This window comes from Cervus elaphus, chromosome 25 (genome assembly GCF_910594005.1).
Source record: "Cervus elaphus chromosome 25, mCerEla1.1, whole genome shotgun sequence".
In the NCBI taxonomy this organism is placed as follows: Eukaryota; Metazoa; Chordata; class Mammalia; order Artiodactyla; family Cervidae; genus Cervus; species Cervus elaphus.
In genome coordinates, this window is record NC_057839.1 from 66,522,961 (window position 1) to 66,548,698 (window position 25,738).

Below are 25,738 nucleotides of genomic sequence, written 5' to 3' on the forward strand. Positions count from 1 at the left end.
ACTAAGAACTAGAGGCAACGGCAGCTGCAAAAGAAGCATTTGACGACCGCCACGCTGAGTTCTCACCCTCACTCCCATCTGCTTTCACCTGCTTTTTCTTCATCTTCCTCGAGGATGAAGACAGGCTGGCCATCTCTCAAGGCAGCCATCAGGCTGAGTTCCCAAGGGCAGAAAGCTCCCCAAGAAAGAAGGGATGGTGCCGGCTGCTACAGGGGCTGCCAGGAAGAGTCCCAGTGGGGTTCCATGGATGCCACTCAAACTCCCGCCACACCAGCAAGTGTGAGCCCTTTCTGGAGGACTGCGGACACCATCCTTCCAGAAATGCTGTCCGGAGACCACACGGGCTGAGCAACTTCTCATCAACAAGAGTCTTGTCTGCTGGGTGGACTAGCGGCTCTCTGATCTCAGTTCCTTCCCTTTCTAAGCCACAAGGAAGAGATCTTCTGGTGGCCTTCCTCATCACTCCAGAGAAGCTGGTGACCAGGAGCAAGTTCCAGACATAGTTCTTTCTCCATACCCAAAGGTGAGTTCCCAGAAGCCCAGCAGGCCCGCAGACATGACTGACCATCGGGGAGGCCTCCCTCCTCCCCCCACAGGCAAACCCACCAGCTGGACCACTGCTGGGGTGCACTCCGCCTCCTCTCTGCCCTTCTGAAGCGGCAGGCCACTAGGATTCAGAGCAGGGAACCAGGCGCTGGACACTCGCCCTTCCAGGCACAGAGTGGGCAATCTGAGCAGTCTTCTCCCCTAAGCAGGGATGGAAGAGAGTGGACAGACCCAGGCCCACCCACGGAGACGGTAAAGGAAGGGGAGACAACAAAGAGGAAAAAACCCCACCTATTTAAGGGGCTGAAAGGCAGAGCACCTGGCGGCTTTGGAGCCCACTCTTCAGCTCTGCATCATGCGGAGCTGAGCTCCAACGGGCTGGTGGGGGTGGAGGAGGCAGGCCCCCGACAGCGGGATCGGAGATCCCAGGCTAGGCCCGGAGTGGCAAGCAAGGTGTCAGCTCGGCCTCTAACCTAAGCGGGGCGAGGGAGGTCCGTGGGGTGGGCCCTGACCAAACCTCACTAGAGAGGACGGCAGCCCGAGAGGGTGCCCCCGAGTCAGCGTCACAAGGCTGTGTCCCACGCCGACCCCTCCCCGAGATGCCAGCACAGCACCTGGCAGGTCGTGGGCTCCTTAAGAAAAGCGACAGCAACCCGTGTGCCCAAGCTTACTAGAAACTACAGGCGAGGACACCGCTTGCAGAGCCTGAGCAAGTCCCACAAGAGCATCACACCTGGAGCTCTACAGGTGAAGACCACACACCCTCCTGTTTTCCTAGGGCTCAGACACAGTCAATTCCGGGGAGGAGACAGGCTGGAAACCTACAGCCACCCCCACCACCTCTGCGCAGAAAGTTCCCCGAGTAACAACCGGAGGGAGAGAGGAAGAGGAGGTGGGACTCCTACGTGGAGCTGAAGTACTAGCTCAAACTGAAAGTCGATCAGTCGTGTCAGACTCTTTGCCACTCTGTGGACTATACAGTCCATGGAATTCTCCAGGCCAGAATACTGGAGTGGGTAGCCTTTCCCTTCTCCAGCGGATCTTCCCAACCCAGGGATCCAACCCAGGTCTCCAGTATGGTAGGCGATTCTTTACCAGCTGAGCCACCAGGGAAACTCAAGAGTACTCAAGTGTGTAGCCTATCCCTTCTCCAGTGGATCTTCCTGACCCAGAAATCGAACCAGGGTCTCCTGCACTGCAGGCAGATTCTTTACCAGCTGAAATACCAGGGAAGCCCTAGCTCAAAAGGCTTCAGGAATTCCTGCAAATAATTTGCTTCCAACCCACACCCGGTGAAACAAGTTGCAGAAAGAGCAGCTATTACTGTGTATCACACATGCTTTAAAGTAGTATCAACTTAGGTTTCACAACACACTTCAGAAGAGAATAAACAGACCGAAGAGATAAACAGTTACTCTCACAAATAACCCCAATACCAAGCAACTGTGGGATTTATAAAACTAATGTTTTACAACCATAACACCCTGAAAGATCCTTAGGTGACCCCCAAATCAGCTCCCAACTGTACAAGAAAGTTTAGAACTTAAATCCTAAAATGCTGAGGGAAAAAAAAAAAACCTGCCTATGGATACCTTGTTTCCAGGTGCTCAGAAAAGCACAGGGCTGGGTAAGTAGCACTCACACCTGAGACAGCCTCACCTGGGACAGCTCCCACACACACCCCCACCTTCCTCACAGGTCCTGGCCTCTGTAATTGCTCTTACTGTAAAAGGAACCTCTAATCCCCATTAGGCTGATGTGGAAATACTTCTTTTTTTTCCCCACAGCTAAGTCTTGGACTCTTTATTTTTTTTTCCATTTATTTTTATTAGTTGAAGGCTAATTACTTTACAGTGGGAATACTTAAAATAGAGATGACACTTCCCGGAGAATAACCAGTTGCTACAAACGTTTTTTACCTTTTCTGAACACTACTAACATTAAAAAAAAAACTGCAGATGACGCTATCTGGCAATTTTGGCACAAAATTAAACCACAATATGCAAGCCCCTTCACCAGAAAGTCGTTTCTAAATTCGTTGTTGGTTAAACTGTATCGTTACCGAAAAAAATCTAGTCCTGTTCTAAATGGATTTCCGCGGGGGGTAAAAAAGTTAACATTTAACCAACATTTGCCTTCAACTCGATTCAAGTTCCCGACAATACTAAAAAGCCTCTGCAAGTTAACATAAAACACCCCTCTGCATCCCATTTGACAAAAGGTTCCTAACCTGGCGGGGCTGGGGTTGGAGGGTGGGGTATATTGGAAAGTATGCGACCTCCTTTCCAGTTTGTTTGCTAAGTGGCTTCAATCGTGTCCGACTCTTTGCGACCCCATGGACTATAGCCCGCCAAGCTCCTCTGTCCAGCAAGAATACTGTAGTGGATTGCTGTTTCCTTCTCCCCCTTTCCAGTTTAGCCAGCGAGAAAAGAAAAACACCTGCACGCGCAGAACGCAGCGGACCCTTTCCTGCACCGTTAGTTCTAGAATCTCGACACACCGCCCGTTTATACTTTGAATATGAAAATAAGAAACTAAAAAGGCTCCTCGTAGAGTCGGACGTCAGCCTCCGACACCCACCTTCCAAACGACGTGGGAGCCCCGGGTGGGGACGTTCGATCGCCCAAGGCGCAGCCCCGGGAGACCCCTCGCGGCCGAGGCTGCCCCCCCCCACCCCCGCCCCGGCGCCCCGCCGCGCGCACTCACCCCTGGATGCCCGGGCTGTACGCGCGGCTCTTCCACGGCGTGCCGGGCCGCGGCGCCTGGGGCCCGGGGCCGCCCCCTCCGCTGAGAGCGGCGGCGCGGCTGCCGGACAGCAGATAGTTGAGGCCGTACGTGCTGGCCTTGTTCTCGCGTTTCCGGCGGCCCGGGTGGAACTGGTGCTGCGGCGGCGGGGAGCCGGCGGGCGCGGGCCCGCGTGGCCCGGCGTGCCCGTTGGGGGCGCTCGGGGGGCCGTCCGCGAAGTGGAAGAAGGCGCCGCCGCGGCCGCCGCCCGCCCGGCCGAGCGACGCGCTGCTGGAGGACGAGGAGGAGCAGCCGGGGCTCTCGGTGCCCGACTCGGCGTTGGACGAGGAGGACGACGACGAGGACGACGAGGACGAGGACGACAGCGACGGCGATTTGTGCAGACGCCGGGCACCCTCGGCCGCGGGCCCGAGCGCCGTCAGCAGCGCGGGGGGCAGTGCGGCCGTGCCGGGTATGGGCGGCGGTGGGGGCGGCGGGGGCGACGCGGCGGGCAGCGCTGGCCCCCCCAGGCCGCCGCCGCCGCCCGGCCCGGCCGCCCCCGTCCCCGCCGCGGCCGCGGCCGCCGTGTCCAGCGCCGGCGAGTTGAGGCAGAAGTAGGGCGCGAAGCCCGAGCCGCCGCCGCGGCCCACGCCCTGCGAGGTCTCCCAGATCTGCATCCACAGGGCATTGGCCGGCCCCTTCTGCTCCGGCTGGATCCAGGCCACGCGCGGATCCATCCACGCGCCCGCCCCGCGGGCCCGCGCGCCCGCCCGCCCCGCCCCCGGGCCGCGCCGCGCCGCGCACGGACGGACGGACGGACGGGGGGACGGACGCACGGGCGGGCGGGCCTGCGCCGCGCTTCGGGCCGGCTCGCGGCGGCGGCGGCTCCCGTCGGGGTCCCGGCTCGCGGCGGCGGTCTCTGAGGAGAGGGGGAGCGCCCCGGGCAGGCGGCGGCGGTGCTGCTAAGGCCTGTCAGGCTCCCTTCAGGCGGCGCGGGGGCCGCGGCGGCGGCGGCGTTCCACACGGGCTGGCGGCGGAGGCCATCGGAGGGGGGCGGGCCCAGGCGCCGCGCGGCCCGGGACCCGCGGGAGGGCGGCCGCCGCCGCGAGCCGAGCCCTCAGGCGAGCTCGCGCCGCTAGCTCCGCGTCCCTGCCAGCAGCACCGGCGGCGGCGGAGGCGGCGGCGAAAAGACACGCTCGGCGGCGACGGGGCGCGGGGGAAGGAGGGGGCGCCGCCGCCGCCTCCGCTCCAATGAGGGGCGGGGAGGGAGCCGGGTGGGGGGCGGGGGCGGGCGGGCGGGCAGGAAGCGCGGCCTCCCGTGCCCGGGCCCGGACGCCAGTGCGCACGCGCGGCCGATTTCAAATCCTCACTAGACACCGCCGCCTGGGTTACCGCGCCTGCGCGCTGGCGTTCCCTTCCATCTGTGGAGAGGGAGTGGGGCGAGAGAAGGAGATAGGGGCGGGGCACCGCGTCGGAAGGATACGCGACGGGGGAGGGGCTGGAAAGAGGGGGGCGCCGGCTTCGTGGGCCTTTCTAGACCAGACTGGGGCTGCGGCGGGGGGCGATGCACCGCCCTCGGCCCCGTCTGCATCCGCCGGCCGCACCTCCCTCCACCACGCGCAGGCCGAGGCGTGGAGACATGCGTGTTGGGTGCCCGGCGGCCTTCAGGCCGCGCAGCGCATGCGCAGGAGCCCGAGTCCGGTGCCGCCCGTGGGGGACGTTTCCGCGTCCTCGCCCTCAGTAGGCCAGCCCGCCGGCCATACGTAGGGAGCTGACCGGCCTCTCGGCGGGGCGGTCGCTGCACCAGGGGCAGAACAGAGATGCCCCAAAGACCCCCTCGCGTCCATCAGGGTCCCGCGGGCGGCCGGTCACGCTGCGGTCACTGGTGTCGGCGCCGCCCACGTGCTCGCCGGCGTCCTTCTGTGGAGCCGGTCCCACACCCTGCGGGGGGTGGGGGGGGGACCCTCGTCTGCTGGTTTCCTCACAGGCTTTTTTTTTTAATTTTTAATATTATAATTAAATACATCTAGATTCTCCCCGCGCCCCCCCCCCAAATTTTAGGAGACATAAAAAGAGCTACATAGTAATAAATCATAGCAAAAGTAATGAAGCATGAATCTCATAACAACGCAAACAATGCTATGGACTGCCGGGGTGGGCTAAGGCCAGCGTCCCTGTGAGGTAGGCATTGTTATCCTCATTTCGTTATCCTCATTTCGTAGTTGAAGAGATAAATGTTAAGTCGTTTCTCACCCTCACAGAAGCCTTAGGTGTTAACATTGAATTTCTGTTGTGACTGTAACGCCTAAAGCGCATACCCGTGGTGCTAAGCCTTCTCTGAATTCAAAAACTCATACGAGTTGTAGGTTTTTCATACCCCATCTTACTAACCAGGAATCGTTTTGAATATTCACAGCTTCTCTCTTCCACTCTGTTTCCAAAGAAAGATACACAACCCGTCTCACAGGCTTATTTTGTTTGTTTGTTTGCCGTTGTTATGCTTTTAAAAATGATTTTCTGTGGGGAAAGAGAAAGCTTAAGCTTGCAGCTTAGCTCCCTTGTGCGATTTCCCGAGGCCGGCCCGGCGGCGCTGCCCATCAGGGAAGCAGGCCGCGGTGGCCTGGGATTTCCAAGCTGGGCCGGGGTCCGCAGGCTTCATCAGCGACTCGCCCAGCCGTCTGCCCTGTGCGTTCCCGTGTCCACAGGGTGCTCTGAGCCCGGCGCTCTGACGCTGGCGGTGTTTGGCACACACCGCTGACCACACACGTTCGGTGAGGTCCAGAGCGAGTCTGCTTGTGCCAGGGGAGCTAAAACTGCCTGCCGGACCCGGCGGCCCCACCCGGCCTGGCCCGACCCGGGGAGGGCGTTCCTGGGCCAGGCGACTTCACTGGCCGAGCCAGGGCCCTAAGGCTGTTCGCCTCCTTCAACCCCGCAGCCTGGACGCCTTTCCCGTCAAACCTGTCGGAACAAAGCAGATTTTAAATGGTCTCGTATTCGTTGGTATCTCAGATGAGTAGACTGCGCTAAATGCTTGACACTGGAAGCCTCCTACCAACATGAAAAAGTCCGTATATTGCATACCGAGGTTTTTGGGGTTTTTTTTTTTTTTCCTTCCCTCAAATGATGTTACTTGATAAAAGTGGCTATTTCTGTTCAGACATTGCTCAGTACCTGTATATGGTACATGTGGAAATTATGATCAAGGATTAGAACATGTCCAGTTAAATAAACCACAGAAAATACACAAAACAAGTCAGTTGTTATTCTGGAACTCTTTGCTTCCAGTGACTCAGGCCAAAGCCCTCAGAGTCATCCCAGCCTCCTCTTTCCAGAGCCAATACACCCTCTAGTCTTCACCTGCCAAACGGCCAAAAGCCTCCATCCACCCCACCCTCCACCCACAGCCCCTTCAAACTTCCATGTGTTATGCTAAGTTGCTTCAGTTGTGTCCGGCTCTGTGACCCCATGGACCACAGCCCGCCGGGTTCCTCTGTCCCCTGTCCATGGGATTCTCCAGGCAAGAATACTGGAGTGGGTTACCATGACCTCCTCCAGGGGGTCTTCCCAACCCAGTGGTCAAAGGGGGCATCTCCTGTGCCTCCTGCGTTGGCAGGCCAGTTCTTTACGGCTAGTACCACCTGGGAAGCCCCAAGCTTCCATAGGTTTAACCTAAACAGTCCCTTCTAGCTGGCTTTCCCCAACCCATTCTTTCCCCCTTTGGCATTGTCTCCCCACAGCCACCCAAGTGAGCCTTAAAAAAGAGAAACTGCTGATTTTAAATAAATAAGAATCATGCCACTTTTCTGCTCCAAACCCTCTGGGGGCTCTGCTTCTCACTTAGCCGTACTATGACCTGCATGTCCCTGCCTTGTCTGGTCACCTCGTCTACTCCACCACAAGCAGTGGACACACCGCCTTTGCACTTACAGTTCCATCTGCCCGGGACGCTCCTACCACAGACGTCCCGCCCTGCTTTCAGGTCTCAGGGAGGACTTCCAAGTGGCTCTGTTTAAACTGCAAACCTGACCCACAGCATTCTCTTCTTCCCTTCCTTGCTCTGTTTTCCTTAGCATTTATCTCCATTAGTTTCCTTGACCACATAACAAAATACCACAAACCAGATGGCTTGAAACAACGGAAATTCATTCTCTCACAATCCCAGAGGCTAAAAATCAGAAATCAAGGTGTCGCCAGGGCCATGCCTTTCTTGGGGGGCTCTAGGGGAGAAACTTCTGAAGTGTGTGCCTGTGCTCAGTCGCGTCTGACTCTTTGCGACCCCCAGGGACTGCAGTCCCCCAGACTCAGCTGTCCATGGAATTTTCCAGACAAGAATGCCAGACAGGTTGCCACTTCCTACTCCAGGAGATCTTCCCAACCCAGGGATCAAACCCTCGTCCCTTGCATCTCCTGCATTGGCAGGCTAATTCTTTACCGCTGTGCCACCTAGATGTTGCTGGCAATTCTGGGTGTTCCTCAGGCTGTGGATACATCTCTCCAGTGTCTACCTCCAGCATTCCATGAAGTTTTCTCTGTGTGTCTTTTCCTTTCTTACAAAGACACCGTTTACCTTGGATTAGGGCTCACGCTTCACCTCATCTTAACTTGACTACCTCTGTGGTGACCCTATCTTCAAATAAGGTCGCATGCTACTGGTACCCAGGGGGAGAGCTTGACCAGATCTTTTTTTGAGAGGGAGGGGGCAGGGAACACAAATCAACCCACTATGCCATCTGATGTAAATTTTCTTTACGATGTTTGTCATCTGTGTCCCCTCACCCCATAGGAATGTAAGCTCCACAAGGAGAAGAATATTTGTCCTTCTCCCTGGTGGGGGCCAGCTTCAGGACTGTGTCTGGCACACGATGGGCCCTTAATGAACTGGTGGGATGACCAGTAGTCACCTCACTGACCCAATGGGAATGAAAGCAGGCAGTCGCATTGCCGAGCTTCCAGGATCTATTATACAGCTTGTCATTGTTTACTTGTTTTCTACATTTTAAGCTCCCCCCCCCCCGACCTTGACCTCCCACTCCGTCTTTGCTGTTTACCTCTAGCTAATCCCTCTTTGCCTGATTCCTCAGCCACCAGTCAACTTCTTGTAATTATATCCAGATTTTGTTATTTATGCATTTGATCATAAACCTCTTATATGATTTAGAAGAAACATTTCCTTATGTAAATGAAGAAACAATACTGGGGCTTCCCTGGTGGTCCAGTGGTTAAGAATTCACGTTGCAATGCAGGGGACCTGGGTTCCATCCTTGGTTGGGGAACTAAAATCCCACATGCCCTGGAGCAACTAAGCCCGTGCACCAGAGCTGCTGAGCACAGGCGCTCTGGAGAGAGTCCATGTGCGGCAACAAAAGGTCTCGAATGACGCAGCTGAGACCCAATACAGCCAAATAAAAATAAATAAATATTAAAAAAAAAAAAAAAAAAGAAATAGTACTGACAGCAAAATGCAGTCTCAGACACCAGGGAGGGGAACATCTTTCTCTTTACATAACAGACAAAGCATTTACCCTTCTTTGGCCAAAATCCACTCTCTCTCTTTCCTGATATTAAGGAGAGGTAATATTTGTGATTACATCACAGTTTTAGTGTTCTCCAGAGCAAATGGTTTCCAATATGTGTTTCATGAATGATCTGTACCAAAATCAGACATGCTGGTCAAAATGCAGATGTCAGGGGCTCATTTTATCTGCTTAATCTTTCTAGAAGTTAGGCCCAGGATCAGTATTTTAAGTAAACTCTCTGGACAATTCTTAAGCACAGTAAAGTTTGAAAACCTCTATCTAATTCAAGGTTCCTAACTCAGTTGCTCACAGGAACTAAATAGTTGATATAAGCAACTGACAAAAATCAGATCGTGCATGTGTTTGTATTAGTCAGCTGCTGCTGAGTAACAAACCACCCCCAAACTCAGTGGCTTAAAATAAGTGTTCAGTATTGCTCACAGTTCTTCAGTGCTCACCTTTCTTTATGATCCAACTCTCACATCCCTACAGGACTACTGGAAAAACCATATATTTGACTATATGGACCTTTGTCAGCAAAGTGATGTCTCTGTTTTTTAATACAATGTCTAGGTTTGTCATAGCCTTCCCTCCGAGGAGCAAGGATCTTTTTTGAGGTGTGTTGCTGGAGCAGGCTCTTAAGAGTCTCCTGGACAGCAAGGAGATCAAACCAGTCCATCCAAAAGGAAATCAACCCTGAATATTCATTGGAAGGACTGATGCTGAAGCTCCAATACTTTGGCCACCTGATATGAAGACCCAACTCATTGGAAAAGGACCCTGATGCTGGGAAATAATGAAGACAAAAGAAGAGGGTGAAGAGGATGAACTGATTAGATAGCATCACCGACTCAATGGACATGAGTTTGAGCAAACTCCTGGAGGTAACAAAGGACAGGGAAGCCCGGCGTGCTGCAGTCCATGGGGTCGCAAAGAGTCAGGCACAACTGAGCAACTGAACAACAACTGCAGCCAGTGATTCAGAACATGCTACCACACAGAGAGAGCCAGACAGGAAGAGTCAGCAGGTCCCTGTGGCTTGTGGATAATCTCTGGTCGCTGGGAAGCAGATAATACAATGAGGAAAAAAGAGAGAGAAGGCGAGAGCCACCTACCTGAGCTGTGCCTCAGGGATTCTTGTCCATGAAGACAGGTGTCCTTCAAAGAGCTCTGTTCCTAAAGAGGTGGAGGCTGAACTTTCTGAAAATTTCAAGTGCTGGGGCCACTACTTAAAGGAAATCTAGAATGTATATGTATAATATATGTTTAATTGAATCACTTTGCTGTACAGCAGAAATTAACACATCATTGTAAATCGATTTAATAAATGTTTAAAAAAAGAGTAAACCTTGGGGGTGAGCATTTCTATAAAATGAGGGATCATCCTCATCATTGATTATGGACATTTTCAAATCTATAAAACAGTAGCAAGAATGTATATAATGAAACCCTTTATACTCATTACCCAGATTCAGTTATTATCAACTCATGGTCAAATGTGTCCACTAACATCCTTACCCACTTTCTCTCCTTCCAAATATGTTGAAGCAAATCCCAGATAATATTTCATCCATAAATATCCCAGTATGTATTTCTGAGTTATAAGCACTCTTGTTTTAAAACATAACTATGGTATTAATCACATCAATGTATTAGCGATAATGTCTTACTTAATATCATCAAATATCTGATCCATAACCAATATCCGTTGTTGTTGTTCAGTTGATAAGTTGTGTCCAACTCTTTGCGATTGTGTTTGACTCTTTGTGACTCCCATGGAGTGTAGTACGCCATGCTTCCCTGTCCCACTGTCTCCTGGAGTTTGCTTAAATTCGTGTCCATTGAGTCAGTGATGCCATCCAACCATCTCATCCTCTGTCATCCCCTTCTCCTCCTACCCTCAATCTTTCCCAGCATCAGGGTCTTTTCCAATGAGTCTGTTCTTCACATCAAGTGGCCAAACTATTGGCGCTTCAGCTTCAGCATCAGTCCTTCCAATGAATATTCAGGGTTGATTTCTTCTAGGATTGACTTGTTTGATCTCTTTGCTGTCCAGAGCACTCTCAAGAGTCTTCTCGAGCACCACAGTTTGAAAGCATAACGCTTTCTTTATGGGCCTTCTTTATGGACCAACTCTCACATCTGTACACGACTACTGGATCATTGATATCTGATTACCTTATAAAATTTTAATTGGTTGTTTTTTCCCCATAAGCTCTATAATTGCAATGGTTGGTTTGAATCTTCCCAGGTTTTTAATCTGTGATTTCTCCCTCATCTTTTTCTCTTTTGGGGGTCGAGAGGGTGGCAATCTTTTGTTGAAAAATAAGGCTCCTTTGTCCCACAGTCTGTTTTGCAGGTACATCTCCCTGTGGTATCACTTGACATGTTCGTTGTCATCTCTATTTTTTTTTCCCTTCTTTTAAAATCTTGACCCCACTTATTGATTTATTTTTGATTTTTGGCTGTGGCATGTAGGATCTTAGTTCCCCAACCAGGGATCAAACCCATGCTCCCTGCAGTGGAAGCGTGGAGTCTTAACCCTTGGACCTCCAAGGAAGTCTCCTCTGTTTTCTGTAAATTGGTCTGTTGGATCTAGACTCTCAGTTGAATTCAGGGTTGGCCTTTTCTGAGAAGTGTGACAACCATGGAGATGGGTCTGTGTCCTCAAGCACCTTTGGTGTGAGCATCACCGAAGACCCTCCACCCTGTTCCTCCAGGGCAGGGCTCGCCACATTTCAGCAGCACAGCCATCCCAAGACATCCCTTCCTATCTAACCTGAGATGCAGGAGATGCCATGCAGACAGACTGTCTGGTCTAACTCCTCACCGCCCCAGATGAGGGGACAGGGAAGTCAGCCAACAGAGGGAGGGAGAGGTGTGCAGAGGAAGGATGTTCTAGACCTGGTGAGAGAAACATCCCTGCGGACAGGAGCGCCGCACTCCCCGACTCCAGGTCCAGGGGTGGCCACAGAAATCTCACCCGAGGCTGGCACTGTAGACCGAGGCCCGGCCTGGGAAGGCCATATCCTACCCGACGGCATGTGAGATGCATCGGAGGCCCATGAGAAGATTTGCACTGAGGAGCGACAGGATCTGAGTTGTTTAAGGTGACTCACTCTGCCTCAGCGGGCTTCTCTCATAGCTCAGTTGGTAAAGAATCCGCCTGCAATGCAGGAGACCCCATTTCGATTTTTGGGTCAGGAAGATCCCCTGGAGAAGGGATAGGCTGCTGCTGCTGCTGCTGCTAAGTCATTTCAGTCGTGTCTGACTCTGCGACCCCATAGATGGCAGCCCACCAGGCTCAGCCATCCCTGGCATTCTCCAGGCAAGAACACTGGAGTGGGTTGCCATTTCCTTCTCCAATGCATGAAAGTGAAAGTGAAAGTGAAGTCGCTCAGTTGTGTTCAACTCTCTGTGACTCCATGGACTGCAGCCTACCAGGGTCCTCCGTCCAAGGGATTTTCTAGGCGAGAGTACTGGAGTGGGGTGCCATTGAAGGGATAGGCTACCCACTGCAGTATTCTTGGGCTTCCCTTGTGGCTCAGTTGGTAAAGATCTGCCTGCATTGCAGGAGACCTGGGTTCGATCCCTGGGTTGAGAAGATCCCCTGGAGAAGTGAAAGGCCACCCACTCCAGTATTCTGCGCTGGAGAATTCCATGGACTATATAGTCCATGGGTTCTCAAAGAGTCGGACAGGACTGAGCGACTTTCACTTTCACTCTGCCTCAGGAGATAGAGTTGTGATGCACAAGGCTGGATGAGGGTGGTGATAGTGGCTGAGGACCCAGGGCTTGAGGAGAGAACTGTAAAGTCAGTAACGAGCACGGTGTTAGGTTTGCAAAGGAAAATTTAACTGAAGATAAACTTGCTCAGGTCAGGGGCTGTGCCTCTTGGAGGAAACACCCTCAGATCTCAGCAGCAGGCCGTATGAGTTTGTCGCTCATTCATACTTGCGTCCAGCTGGGCCTGATGGGGCCTGGGTGTAGGCAGGGAGGGCATGTGAAGGTCCTTCAGGGATGCAGACTACCCCGTCCAGGGGTCCTGGCTTCCCTGGGCCCAGCAGGCTCCCCCTGTACCCTGCCGAGGACCAGCAGGGGAGGGAAGGAGCAGGATGATGGGTCCGGCGGGAGGTTGGGGTCGGGCCTGGCATGGTCCACATCTGCAGCGGGCAGCCCGGTGGCCAGAACTCAGACTCTCAGCCCCACCTAACCGGGGGCGTCTATAACGTGTAGTCGAGCCGGGAGCCCAGCAGAAAGGAAATGTGTCTGGCAGACACATAGCACTGACGCTGCTGCAGGATGTTTGGGAGGTAAAATCATCGGGCCCCGTAATTGATTCCACGTGGAGGAAGGGAAGAGGGAGGAGCTGGGAGCTTCCCTCGAGGAGCCCGGGGCAGGACCCCCGGATGGAGGACACACAGGAGCCCCCGCCTGGGCAAGCGGACCAGGGGCTCCTCTAAACACTGAGCGGTCACCACTACCACCTGTAGGACTCCGCATCCGGTCAAAGGAGAACCATAGATGCCAGCGGATGTAAATCTCCAACATAAACCGGCAACCTGAAGCTGAAACAGGAGAATTCTTGTTTGCCGGCCTCTCATTGTCGCCTCGCAGAGGCTCCCTGGCTTCAGCATTTCTCCCGCTCCCTGGAGAAGCCTCCACAACCAGAAGCTCTTCCTGAGTGTCTACACATTACATCCCAGAGTCTCAGACGCTTCCTGCAGCCCCAGGCTCGGTCCCCCTCTGACGGAGGTCACCTGCAGCCAGGTCCAAACCCTTCTGCCACTGCCCGAGGCAATCCGTAAGCCACTGCCCTGCGCAGGGAAGCTGTGCCAGCTACACGGACCCAGGCTCTCGTCTCAGGAGTTTGCTGAAACTTCCCTCTGCCTTAGCACTTGACTGGGACAGACAGCCCGTTCTCAAACAAAGACCAGTTTCCTTGGTTAAGAACAGGGCCTGTGGGAGCCCGTTCACCCTGCAATCACTCTCCTGTTTGTTTCCTGACTGTGGGGCCTCGGGCAAGCTGATTAAGCTGGGTGGCCCGAGTCTCCTTCTTTGGCAGAACGGTGACAATGATTCGAACTTATGCATAGGATGGCTCTCGTGGTGAAGAACCCGCCTGCCAATGCAGGAGACTTAAGAGATGCGGTTCGATCCCCAGGTTGGGAAGATCCCCTGGGGGAGGACATGTCTACCCACTACAGTATTCGTGCCTGGAGAATCCCATGGACAGAGGAGCCTGGTGGGCTACGGTCCACAGGGTCACAAAGAGTCGGACACGGTTGAAGGGACTTAGCATGCACACACGTGCATAGGACTGTGTGAAGATTAAAAGAATCGATACCTGTGGAGTGCTTACCAGAGTGACGGGCACAGAGCACCTGTCCTACACGTGTATTCGTGATGTTATTTCTCAGAGGTTCTTCTTAAAATATTTTATTTGTTTGGCTGTACTGGGTCTTAGTTGCCAGATGCAGGATTTTTTGTTGCAATGCACAGACTCTGGTCATGATGCCTGGGTTTAGCTGCTTTGCCATATGGGGGATCTTAGTTCCCCGACCAGGGATTAAACCCACTTCCCCTGCATTGCGAGGCAGACTCTTAACCCCTGGATCACGAGGGAAGTCCCTCAGAGGTTCTTAGAGAAACTAGAATTTTCTTTACATCCTCAGTTTCCTAGTTTTTTCATGCTCTCAGTGGAAAGACGCACTCAAGGGCCCTGCTTCCTGCTTTTTCACTCTTGGTCAGGCTCCAACTTCCCTGGTGACAAAAGAGAATAGCTCACGGCTCCACAGGTCTGATGAACTCATTCATTTTTCTATTTCTCTAATAGATCTTCATCCCCAGACAAACCCTCGGGGGGTCTGTTTTGTTCTGTTGTGCAAACCGATCCCCTGGGCGCGTGGGCCGGAACATGCCTATTTCCAGTCGCTGCTGAACTGTCCCTCGGGTCAAGAACGTCTGTGAGTGACACTGAATGACCAGAGACAAGGAGCCTCAAGACCCACAGACACGTGTCCCCTTCACGGGCCAGGACGAGAGGATGCTGAGCCCAGGCGTGGAGGCAGTCTACGTTCCCAACAGACCACCCTGAGTGGAGGGAACCGGGAGGAGGGAGGGAGCCAGACAGGGGACCAGTCTGGGGCCGTGGCCGTCCTGCCGAAGAGATGTGGATGCTGGCACCATGGTGGTGGGTGGTGAGGGGGCCCGGGTGCAGTCTGAAGGCAGAATCATTCGGATTGACCGAGGAGTGAGGCAGAGGGGAGAATAAAGGGACCCCCGGGTGGTGCCCGGAGGAACTGAGAGCCTTCCTCTTCCAGATGGAGACATAAGGCAGCGGGAAGCAGCTCTTTTGGAAACATTAGGTTTGCGATGTCCTGGCCTGACATCCCGAGGAGATACCCAGGAGGCAGCCGGCCACAGAAGTGATGCATTTGGACGAGGAGCTGGTCTGGAGAGGCGCGTCTGGGAGGGAACCCTTCCCTGCTGGCATGGAGTGCGGGCGGTGAGCTCACCCGGGTGGGTGTGGGTGAGCAGAACAGACAAATGGAGACAGGACCAGCCTGATGGTGCGGGGCAAGCAGACCCGTCACCGTCTGTGTGAATCCACTGCGTGGCATTTTTCAACCCGTTTGAATGTCTGAGTGGAGTTAGGATGTGTGCTGTCATTTTTCAAGGCTCTGTTCAATAAAATAGCTGAGTAATTACTACACTCGGGGAACTGGCTGAAGTCCACTCAGGCCTAAAAATAGCGAGTTGACAGAGCTGTGGGTTCTTTTCTCACGACAGTGAGACCTTGCAGGCCCAGCCAAGCAGCCCTGGAGTTGGAAGCAGGGCTGGACGCAGAGACTAGCTGGGGAGACATTGCTAGTGGATTCCACGCAGCCACAAGGGCAGATGGAGACGGGGCCAGGGCGGCCTTGTCCACCAAATCGGCTGTTTGCTGAGAAAAATCCTCATCCTCACGTTGCCTTCCTTCTGAATTTGAGCCAGGCCAGGCGTCCCAAGTGTCTCTAGAGTGGTAAAGAACTCACCTGCCAATGTAGGGAGACACAAGAGACACGGGTTCGATCCCTGGGTTGGGCAGATCCCCTGGAGGGAGGAAATGGCAACCCACTCCAGTACTCTTGCCTGGAGAATCCCGTGGACAGACAGCCTGGTGGGCTACAGTCCATGGGGTCACAAAGAGTCGGACACGACTGAGTGCACACACACACACCCCACACAGGTCGATGGTTAGAGCCCCACCATGAACAGCAGTGACAGCAGAAAGAAAACAGCAGCTGGGAGAAACACAAGGATGTCGTATTCTCCAAAGCACAGGGCAGCCCCCCTGGAAGTGACCAAGCGATCGAGAGGGAACCTGTTTCTGAAACTTCAAGCCAGTACCTGATGCCACAGGGCTTCCTTAACAAACTGCTGGTTGTGATTAAGATGTGGGTATTACCGCCAGCAAAGAAAAGATGAAAGCTTTCACTTTCCCTTGGCATTTGAAGGGAGTGGGTTCAGTTCAGTTCAGTCGCTCAGTCGTGTCCGACTCTTTGCAACCCCATGGACTGCAGCACACCAGGCCTCTCTGTCCATCACCAACTCCCGGAGTTTACTCAAACTCATGTCCATTGAGTCGGTGATGCCATCCAACCATCTCATCCTCTCTCGTCCCCTTCTCCTCCCACCTTCAATCTTTCCCAGCATCAGGGTCTTTTCAAAGGAATCAGCTCTTTGCATCAGGTGGCCAAAGTATTGGAGTTTCAGCTTCAGCATCAGTCCTTCCAATGAATATTCAGGACTGATTTCCTTTACGATGGACTGGTTGGATCTCCTTGCAGTCCAAAGGACTCTCAAGAGTCTTCTGAGTAGGTGGGGTCAGCAAATCCCCCTGCCGGAAGGGGCTGGAAGGAAGGTGCTCCTGGGGGGCTCTGTATGCTGCATTTGCCTGTCCTGGCCCAGATGTCTTGCAGGAGGCAGAAGTAGAGACAGGCCAGAAGCACCGAGACCACATCAGCCTTCCTGCCAGGGAGGGTGTGGGCATTGTGTTTCAAAGAACACGCTGGCCTGACACACGCTTCCTTTGGCCTACTCTGTGTAGTTTAACAGTTTAAAATACAAATCGCGAGAACTCCCTGGCAGTACAGTGGTTAGGACTCTGAGCTCTCACTGCCTGGGCCCAGGGTTCAATCCCTGGTCAGGGAACTAAGATCCCACAAGTCGAGCAGCATGGCCAAAAACTGAACTAAATTAAATTTTAAAACTCCTTCATTAGTCAGCTTTGCTCATGTATGCTGCAGTAACAACCCAGGGTCCCATCTCAACAGCTTCTAGGAATAACATGGGCAACACCTCCCCTGAACTATCTGCATCATGCTTTCACCATTCAGGGCCCCTCACAGGAGGAGCAGCCCCTCTCAGCCCCATGGCGAGGGAAAAGGGAGACCAAGCCAAGCCACAGGTGGCCCTCAGGGTTCTGCTCAGGTGAGGCGATGCTACATACAGTCGCATTCTGCCGGCTGAAGCCATGCCTGAGGGAGAAGATGTGACGGGTGGACCTCTGATAGAAGATGGAGAACAACCAGGAGGAATGATGCTCCAATAATCAGCGCCTGCAACACCTCTGGATGAAGGATGCTACCTTGCAGGTGCCAAGTCTCACCAGCGATCCACCCACTCACAGATGATGCCGCTGTGGCCCAAGCTGCTTCTGGGATTTGCAGGCTCTGGGCTAGTAAAGGGAAGGCTGTGTATCGCCTCAATCTGGCTAAGTTTAAAAACAGCCATTAACAAGTCCATTTCTTTGTATCTTAAAAATATTTAAGACTCGTGGGTGTTCTGACCTCAGGATGTCTGGAAATAAGAAGCCACGTCAAACAGTGAAGATTTTGCTTTGTCTTCATGGTTGTGTCTTTCTCGGTTCTTCTGTAAATAAATTCATGCCCTTGCACGTTCATGATGCAATTACTACACAAACCTGTGTGGAGTCCCTCCCACATGACGGGTGCAGGATGGACAGCAGGGAACACTTTAGGGACCGTCTATGTGACTCCTCCCATCAGAAAGTCAGAATGAGGGATTGGGTTCAAACGCCTACCTCAGTCCCAGGGAAGGTCCTGCCCCATGAGCAAAAAAGGTCAAGGCTTGGAAGCAAGTGCTAAAAGTTCTGGGCAGAAAGTCTCTATGGGACCAACCATGGGCCATGAACCAGGAGCCAGCTCAGAGTGAGGTGACCTTGGTGACGTCCCCGTCCCCTGCCCCTGCCCCACCCTTCAACAGAGCTCAACAGGGCGTCCCGTACAGAGTTGTTCACTGACTAAAAGAACCGACATTCAAGATCCTCTCAAACTGGACCTCAGTCTCCAGACCAGCCTTCCCCCAAACCACTCCCCCACTTGCTGGATCCCAGGGTCTCAGAGTTCTTTGCTCACAGCCTCTCAGTCAAGCGAGCTACCAGCTTTCTCGTCTCTCTGACCTGCGTTCAGGGTTTGCCGAGTACCTGAAAGTTTCTCTCAACCTCGTCTTTGCCTCTCCCAGTGTAACCCGAACCTCCCAGACCCGGGTGCAGCCAAAATCTTCGCAGGACTTCTCCTGGCCACAGTGTGATGGAACTGGGAAGTGGAGACTGACGGTCATTCTGAACATCACCCAAGTAACTTGAAAAGGAGCGGTGGGCTTCTCCCATTGCCTGGGATGAAGTGACTCTGGTATCACTTGAGTATGACCCTTTTACTAGGTGCTCCAGGTGGACCACCTGAGGATTCATCACAGCAGGAATCTTGGCTCCTGAGACGCTGAGCCCCGCACCGGCCCCAGCTCCGCAGCTGGCCGGCAGGAGGCGCTCAATGCACGCGGGTGTGGCGTCTTTCCCGCGGCTCCTCCCCTTTATCCTGATTGACAGGGAGGGCACGGGGCCGTCTCACAGGGGCCAGAGATAACGCAGCATCTCAGGGGAGGAAACATCCCTAAACGCAACTGGGTCCAGATCTTTTAAAAGAACCACAGAAGTTTCAAACAAGCAGCAGACAAGACATGGTTCATCTCCCGCTGCAGGCAGCAGAAAAAGGAATCTGAAGACAAGAAACACATTTGAATCTGTAAATATTTAAGAAGCAACCACCCCACGCCAGGGTGCCAGGCTCTGAGCTGCCGCTATCCAGAAGAACTCAACTTAGGGGACAAGAGAGAAACTTTTCCACGCTGGTTTGAAAACATAAGTCCTCACCAAGTAAAAGGGCTTCCCCAGTGGCTCAGCAGTAAAGAATCTGCCCTCAATGCAAGAGACTTATAGGAGACGCGTGTTTGATCCCTGGGTGGGGAAGATCCCCTGGAGAAGGAAATGGAAACCCACTCCAGCAATCTTGTCTGGAGAAGGCCATGGACAGAGGAGCCTGGTGGGCTATAGTCCATCGGGTCGCAGAGAGACACGACTAAGCAACGGAACAAAAAAAAGCAAAAACCGTAGGATTGAAATGGGTCACTTGATCCGTCAAGTGGTGTTCAGTGAATTTAACACAATTGCTGACATGGATTATCTGGTGCTAAAAGTTCCCCAAAATGTCACTTAGAGGAAAAGTGAAGTGAAATTCACTCAGTCGTGTCTAACTCTTTGCGACCCCATGAACTAGCCCATGGCATTCTCCAGGCCAGAATACTGGAGTGGGTAGCCTTTCTCTTCTCCAGGGGAACTTCCCAACCCAGGGATCCAGCCCAGGTCTCCCTCAGTGCAGGTGGATTCTTTACCAGCTGAGCCACAAAGGAAGCCCAAGAATACTAGAGTAGGTTCAGTTCATTTCAGTTCAGTCACTCAGTCATGTCCAACTCTTTGTGACCCCATGAACCGCAGCACACCAGGCCTCCCTGTCCATCACCAACTCCTGGAGTCCACCCAAACCCATGTCCATCGAGTCGATGATGCCATCCAACCATCTCATCCTCTGTCGTCCCCTTCTCCTCCTGCCCTCAATCTTTCCAGCATCAGGGTCTTTTCCAATGAGTCAGCTCTTCGCATCAGGTGGCTGAAATATTGGAGTTTCAGCTTCAACACCAGTCCTTCCAATGAACACCCAGGACTGATCTTTAGGATGGACTGGTTGGACTAGAGTGGGTAGCCTATCCCTTCGCCAGGGGATCTTCCTGACTCAGGGATGAAACCGGGGTTTCCTGCATTGCAGGTGGATTCTTTACCAGATGAGCTATCAGGGAAGCCCAAAAGGAGATGTTCAATTTATTTTGTCTTTATCTTTGGCTCAATCAAATAATATTCCTAAAACTCACTTCCAGAAGGGAATGATATCACTTGTATGTGGAATCCAAAGGAAAAAAGATTTTAAAAGTCAACCCTGAATATTCATTGGAAGGACTTATGCTGACACTGAAGCTCCAATACTTTGGCCACCTGATGCAAAGAGCTGACTCATTGGAAAAGACCCTGATGCTGGGAAAGACTGAAGGCAGGAGGAGAGGGGGGTGACAGAGGATGAGATGGTTGGATGGCATCACTGACTCAATGGACACGAATTTGAGCAGACTCTGGGAGACAGTGAAGGATGGGGAAGCCTGGTGTGCTGCAGTCCACGGGGTCACAAAGAGTGGGACACAACTGAGCAATCGAACAACAACAGCAACAAAAAAAGACAAAAAGGAACTTATTTCCAAAGCAGGAGACTCAGGGACACAAAAACAAATTTATGGTTCCCAAAGGGGAAACGGGGGAGGATCAGTTAGGAGATAGGGATTAACAGATACACACTATTATATATAAGACAGGTAACCAACAAGGACCTACTGTATAGCGCAGGGGACTCTGCTCAGTATCTTGTAATAACCTATAAGGGGAAAGAATCTGAAGGATACGTATGTATAACTGAATCACTTTGCTGCATACCTGAAACCAACACCACATTGTAAATCAACTACACTTCAATAAAAACTTTAAAAATTATTTCCCTTCCTTTTGAAATGGTGGTTTAGTCACTAAGTCGTGTCCAACTCTTGCGATCCCATGGACCACACCCACCATGGGAACTTCTCTGTCCATGGGATTTTCCAGGCAAGAGTGCTGGAGTGGGTTGCATGTGCTTTATAATGAAACCCTGCATTTCATCCTGCAGCTCACATGGGATCTTGGCTAAGTTGTTTCCCAAAGAACTGGCTCTTTCTCAGGACAATGGGCTAGGCTTGTTTTAGAGGCACAAATCACAGCGTGTGCTCTCCCCCAGACACAAAGCTGTTGGAGGGAGGTGAGAGACACTTTCATCTTCTTTCTTAACCACTAACCTCTAAGAATGAGTTTGTAAAATTAGAAGTATCCTAGGAAATATATGCAGAAATCTCTGCAATTAGGTCATTACTTAACAAAGGCTTGTCTAGTAGCAGGTAGATGAATTCGTTTCATTTCTAAACAATAAAATGAAGAAACATTCCCCCGCTCCCCTGGGGAGTTAGAAAGTTTTGTTTCAAAAGCATCTTGTTTGCAAAATGCCTAAAGCAAAACAAACACGCTGTGGAGGCAAAGGCATTTCCAGAATGCAAGCATTTAAAGTAGCTGTGAACAATTACTGCCCACACAGGCGCACCATTTATAGTTGCTAGTTAAAATTTCTGAAAGCTAGACATGTTTAAATTCAAGTCTAGACCACTCAGGACCCAGTCTCCTAGTGTCTAAAAGGTGATGTGTAATTTCATGGCAGAAAAAATACTCATGGTAAACTTAGGCCCAATACTGGAAAATATCCTCCACATTTATGATTTTTGTGTGTGTGAGAAAATAATTCCAGAGAAGAACATGTATACTGTTTTCAACTGGTGGATCATGAAACATGAAACAATATTTCATTGGGTTAGTATAATATTTTGAGAGTAATGATCAACCACAGTGAAGGCATGAACTATTCATAGAATACTTTTTTCTGACTGTGAGTCACGCTTAGACATCCCTCAACCAGTTGAATACATGTGTTTATTTCCACCATATAGGTCTGCTTTATATATATATTATGCATCTACAGTGCAAATAAGTATATGCGTTTATATCTCAAATTTAAAACAATGCATTTTGGGACTTCCCTGGTGGTTCAGTGGTTGAGAATCTGCCTTCCAATGCTGGGGACGCAAGTTCCCTCCCTGATCTGAAAACTAGGATCTCACATGCCAAGGGGCAACTAAACCCCTGTGTCACAACTGCTGCGCCCCGGCGCCGAAGCTAAGACCTTATGCAGTCAAAAAAAAAAAAACCTTAATGCATTTGACTTGATTGTATGTATGTAAACTGTGAGATAGGAAATCTGATTTAGTTTTTCCAAATAATTAGCCATCCAGTCCAATGTTTCTCTGACTATTGTGATGTATGTTTCTGAAGTTTCTTTCTATTCTGTTCATTACTCTGTCCATTCTTCAACCAGAAAAATACCATTTTAATTATTAGATTGTAAATTGGCATGTTTAATGTCCTATAAGGTGGTGGTAGGGGGAGTGGATTCCTCTCTTAAATGTTAAGTTACTTTACAAGAAACAAATTATCTTGAATATTTCAATAAAGGTATTTATTGTTCCAGGTAAATCTTAGAATAACTTTGCCAAGGTCAAGAAAGACCCAATGGGATTCCATAAATTTAAATGTATTAAATTATATTACATTTTTAGATCTTATAAACTAATTATATTAAATTGTATTAATATAAGAATTAATCTAAATCTTTCTACCTAGGAGAATGTTATGTCTATTCACTTATTCAAGAACTTCATGTCTTGAAGTAAAGTGCTAATAGTGACTTCACAGTGACTCTGCACATTTTTATTTTTTAGCTACATGGCTTGCAAGGTCTTCGTTCTCTGGTCAGGGACTGAACCCAGGCCATGGCAGTGGAAGTGCTAACCACTGGACCACCAGGAAACTTCCTGAACATTTACTTATTTGTTTGTTTGGTTGGGGTTTTTTTTGCCTTTTTAATTTATTTTTTTAAATTTTTTTTCCCAATTATTTTTATTAGTTGGAGGCTAATTACTTTACAATATCGTAGTGGTTTTTGCCATACATTGACATGAATCAGCCATGGGTTTACATGTGTTCCCCATCCTGATCCCCTCTCCCACCTCCCTCCCCATCCCATCCCTCTGGGTCTTCCCAGTGCACCAGCCCTGAGCACTTGTCTCATGCATCCACCCTGGGCTGGGGATCTGTTTCAGTCTTGATAATATATATGTTTCGATGCTGTTCTCTCAGATCATCCCACCCTCGCCTTCTCCCATAGAGTCCAAAAGTCTGTTCTATACATCTGTGTCTCTTTTTCCATCTTGCATATAGGGTTATTGTTACCATCTTTTTAAATTCCATATATATGCGTTAGTATCCTGTATTGGTCTTTATCCTTCTGGCTTACTTCACTCTGTATAATGGGCTCCAGTTTCATCCATCTCATTAGAACTGATTCAAATGCATTCTTTTTAATGGCTGAGCAATATTCCATTGTGTATATGTAGCACAGCTTTCTTATCCATTCGTCTGCTGGTGGGCACCTAGGCCTCCCAGAATATTATTTGTTTTTAAAATTTACTTACGTGACTGCACCAGGTCTTCGCGGCAGCATTTGAAGTCTAAGCTGTGATGTGGGATCTAGTTCCCTGACCAGCACCTTGCGCTGGGAGCACAGAGTCGTAGCCACGGGCCACTAGGGAAGCCCTTGCACTTTTGTTTTATGTTTCCTGCTAGTATCTTTATTTTTCAATTGGAATTATGTGATGGTTTTTTAAGTTTACTGCTATTGCTGCAATGTCAGAAAGATGTTGATCTTTGTATTGCTAACCAGCCACTCAATTTGAGTTTGTTGTTAATTAAAATATTTTTATAAGTTGATTTCCTTGGGCTTTTTGGGCAGACAATCAAATTACCTGTAAAAAAAGAAAGTATTGTCTCCTACTTTGCAGGATGCAGCCTCATGGTTTTTTCACCTTACTTCATTGTCTAAAATTTTCAAATCAGTGATTAACCATACCAGTGATTGCAGGCACTTGTCTTATTTTTTTATTTTAATGGGAGTGCCATATTTTTCATTGCTAAATATACTTTACCTGCTTATTTCCAATAAGTTGTTAGACTTTTAAGAAAATGGCATTCTATTTCTAGTTCTAGAAGCTTTTTTTAAAAAATTAGAAATGAATGTTATCAAACACCTTTTTGATGTTTATAAAAAAATCATAAAGCCTTTCTACTTTGACCTATTTATTCATTCAAGAATTATAGAACAGTTTCATTTATGTTAAATCATCTTTACATTTCAGCAATAAAATATACATAGACATTGTGGATTATTACTAGAATAGACCACTAAACAATAGATGCTAATATTTTATTAAAGTTTCAGCATCTGTGAGACTCACATGATTTAAATATGGTGAAATTGGCTCCTTAAAGACTTCAGGATAATGATTTGTAAAATTATCTTGCAATGTTATTGACAGATTTTTGGTAACTTTTAATATTTCAAGAATTATTTACTGGTATTCTAATTCTCATCAAATCCATTTGAGTTATTTGCATCTTTCTAGCAAAACATCAACTGCTTTCATATTTATATAGCCTAAAGTTGTGTTTCTATCAACCTATTTTTGTATTTCTAAATAGTTGTGACCTTGTTTTTAAAGCTCTGTTGTTAATGAAAAGTCATTACAGTTACAGATTCATTCTGAACTGTATAATCTCACAATACAAAATAACTTCCCCGGCTCTGTTCAATCCTCTTCTTCTCATTGGTGAGTCAGCATTCTATCAGAAAATCAGAGTCACTGGGAGCATTGTGATTATGGAGGTCTAATGTTAGGAATCAGGGCTGATGGGTGTGGGAGGGACTCAGGGGGACAGCTGATCCGAGAGGCAGTCCCTCACCAGCGCATGGGAAGCTGGTGGACATACGGACTCTGCAGGTCCCAGCTTCAAGGCGAGACCACAAAGGGCACCCTTGGAGAGGGTCAGGGGGACTTCTGCCTCAAGAGACACGGTGCCCCTGGGCGCAGCCACCGTGCAGGTCCAAGTGGTGGTGGCCTGGACACACAGCTGGGCAGCAGCACCAGCGGTCCAGAGGATGAGTTGGACCCAGAGCCAAGATTTAGCAACGTTTAAGTCTGGTGATGTGGTTGTTGTTCAGTCGCTAAGTCCTGTCCCATCATTGCGACCCCGTGGACAGCAGCACGCCAGGCTTCCCTGTCCTCCACTATCTCCCGGAGTTTGCTCAAATTCATGTCCATGGAGTCAGTGACGCTCTCTAAGTATGGTGATACATAAAGGCAAATTTGGGTTAATTATAACAGAAGGTTTAACATCTGAAATCAATCTACCTCCTTTGCTACATGAATATAAGAAGGAGAAAAGGCATATCATCCTCTAGATAGATTCAGGAAAAAAAGATGTGAGATTTAACACCCTTTCATGATGATAGCTCAGCTGGTAAAGAATCCACCTGCAATGCAGGAGACTACCCACTCCAGTATTCTGGCCTGGAGAATGTCCATGGGGTTGCAAAAAGTTGGACACAACTGAGCAAATTTCACTTTGACTTATGATTTAGAAATCCGAACACTTGAAAACCAGGGAGAGAATGGGCCATCCTTATTCTAATAAGAAGCATAAACAAAAACATTGAAGTAAACCTCTTGATGGTAAAATATTGAAACTTACCATGAGATCAGGAGTGAGACGAGGATATCCACTGTTACACAATTCACCACCATATGGAAGGTCTTCTGTTTGTAACAAACTATGAAAAAAAAAAGGCAAAAGAAGACTTTGGCATAGTCAATAAAGCAGAAATAGATGTTTTTCTGGAACTCTCTTGATTTTTTGATGATCCAATGTATGTTGGCAATTTGATCTCTGGTTCCTCTGCCTTTTCTAAAACCAGCTTGAACATCTGGAAGTTTACGGTTCACATACTGTTGAAGCCTGGCTTGGACTGTGTGGATCACAA

General features: G+C 50.2%; 2 protein-coding genes across 3 annotated transcripts in view; both read right to left on the bottom strand.

Annotated features, from left to right (window-relative positions):
- The window catches only part of TENT4A (terminal nucleotidyltransferase 4A), a 41,062-nt gene extending 36,801 nt beyond the window's left edge, over positions 1-4,261 (bottom strand). For both annotated transcript variants that reach the window (XM_043887833.1, XM_043887832.1), the window contains exon 1: positions 3,253-4,261. In XM_043887833.1, the coding sequence (XP_043743768.1) occupies positions 3,253-4,007 (755 nt within the window). In that variant the 5' untranslated portion in view covers positions 4,008-4,261. The remainder of the gene's footprint in view (positions 1-3,252) is intronic.
- Positions 4,254-13,337, bottom strand: LOC122683667 (testis-specific gene A8 protein-like). The gene is made up of 6 exons (XM_043887446.1): positions 13,271-13,337; positions 12,867-12,949; positions 5,047-5,211; positions 4,875-4,932; positions 4,617-4,691; positions 4,254-4,516 (listed from the first exon to the last, which is right to left on the bottom strand). The coding sequence occupies exons 1-6, from the start codon at positions 13,335-13,337 to the stop codon at positions 4,254-4,256; spliced, it is 711 nt and encodes a 236-aa protein (XP_043743381.1).
- Between the last annotated feature and the right edge of the window lie 12,401 nt (positions 13,338-25,738).

Excerpts from the sequence above, each read along its gene's own strand:
- LOC122683667 (XM_043887446.1), bottom strand. The coding sequence starts at position 13,337 with ATGTTGGAGATTTACATCCGCTGGCATCTATGGTTCTCCTTTGACCGG. Across the intron at positions 5,212-12,866 it reads CCCTGCTGGTCCTCGGCAGG|GGTGTGGGACCGGCTCCACA; the intron begins GTACAGGGGGAG and ends CACCCCCCGCAG. Across the intron at positions 4,692-4,874 it reads CCTGCGCGTGGTGGAGGGAG|ATGGAAGGGAACGCCAGCGC; the intron begins GTGCGGCCGGCG and ends CCCTCTCCACAG.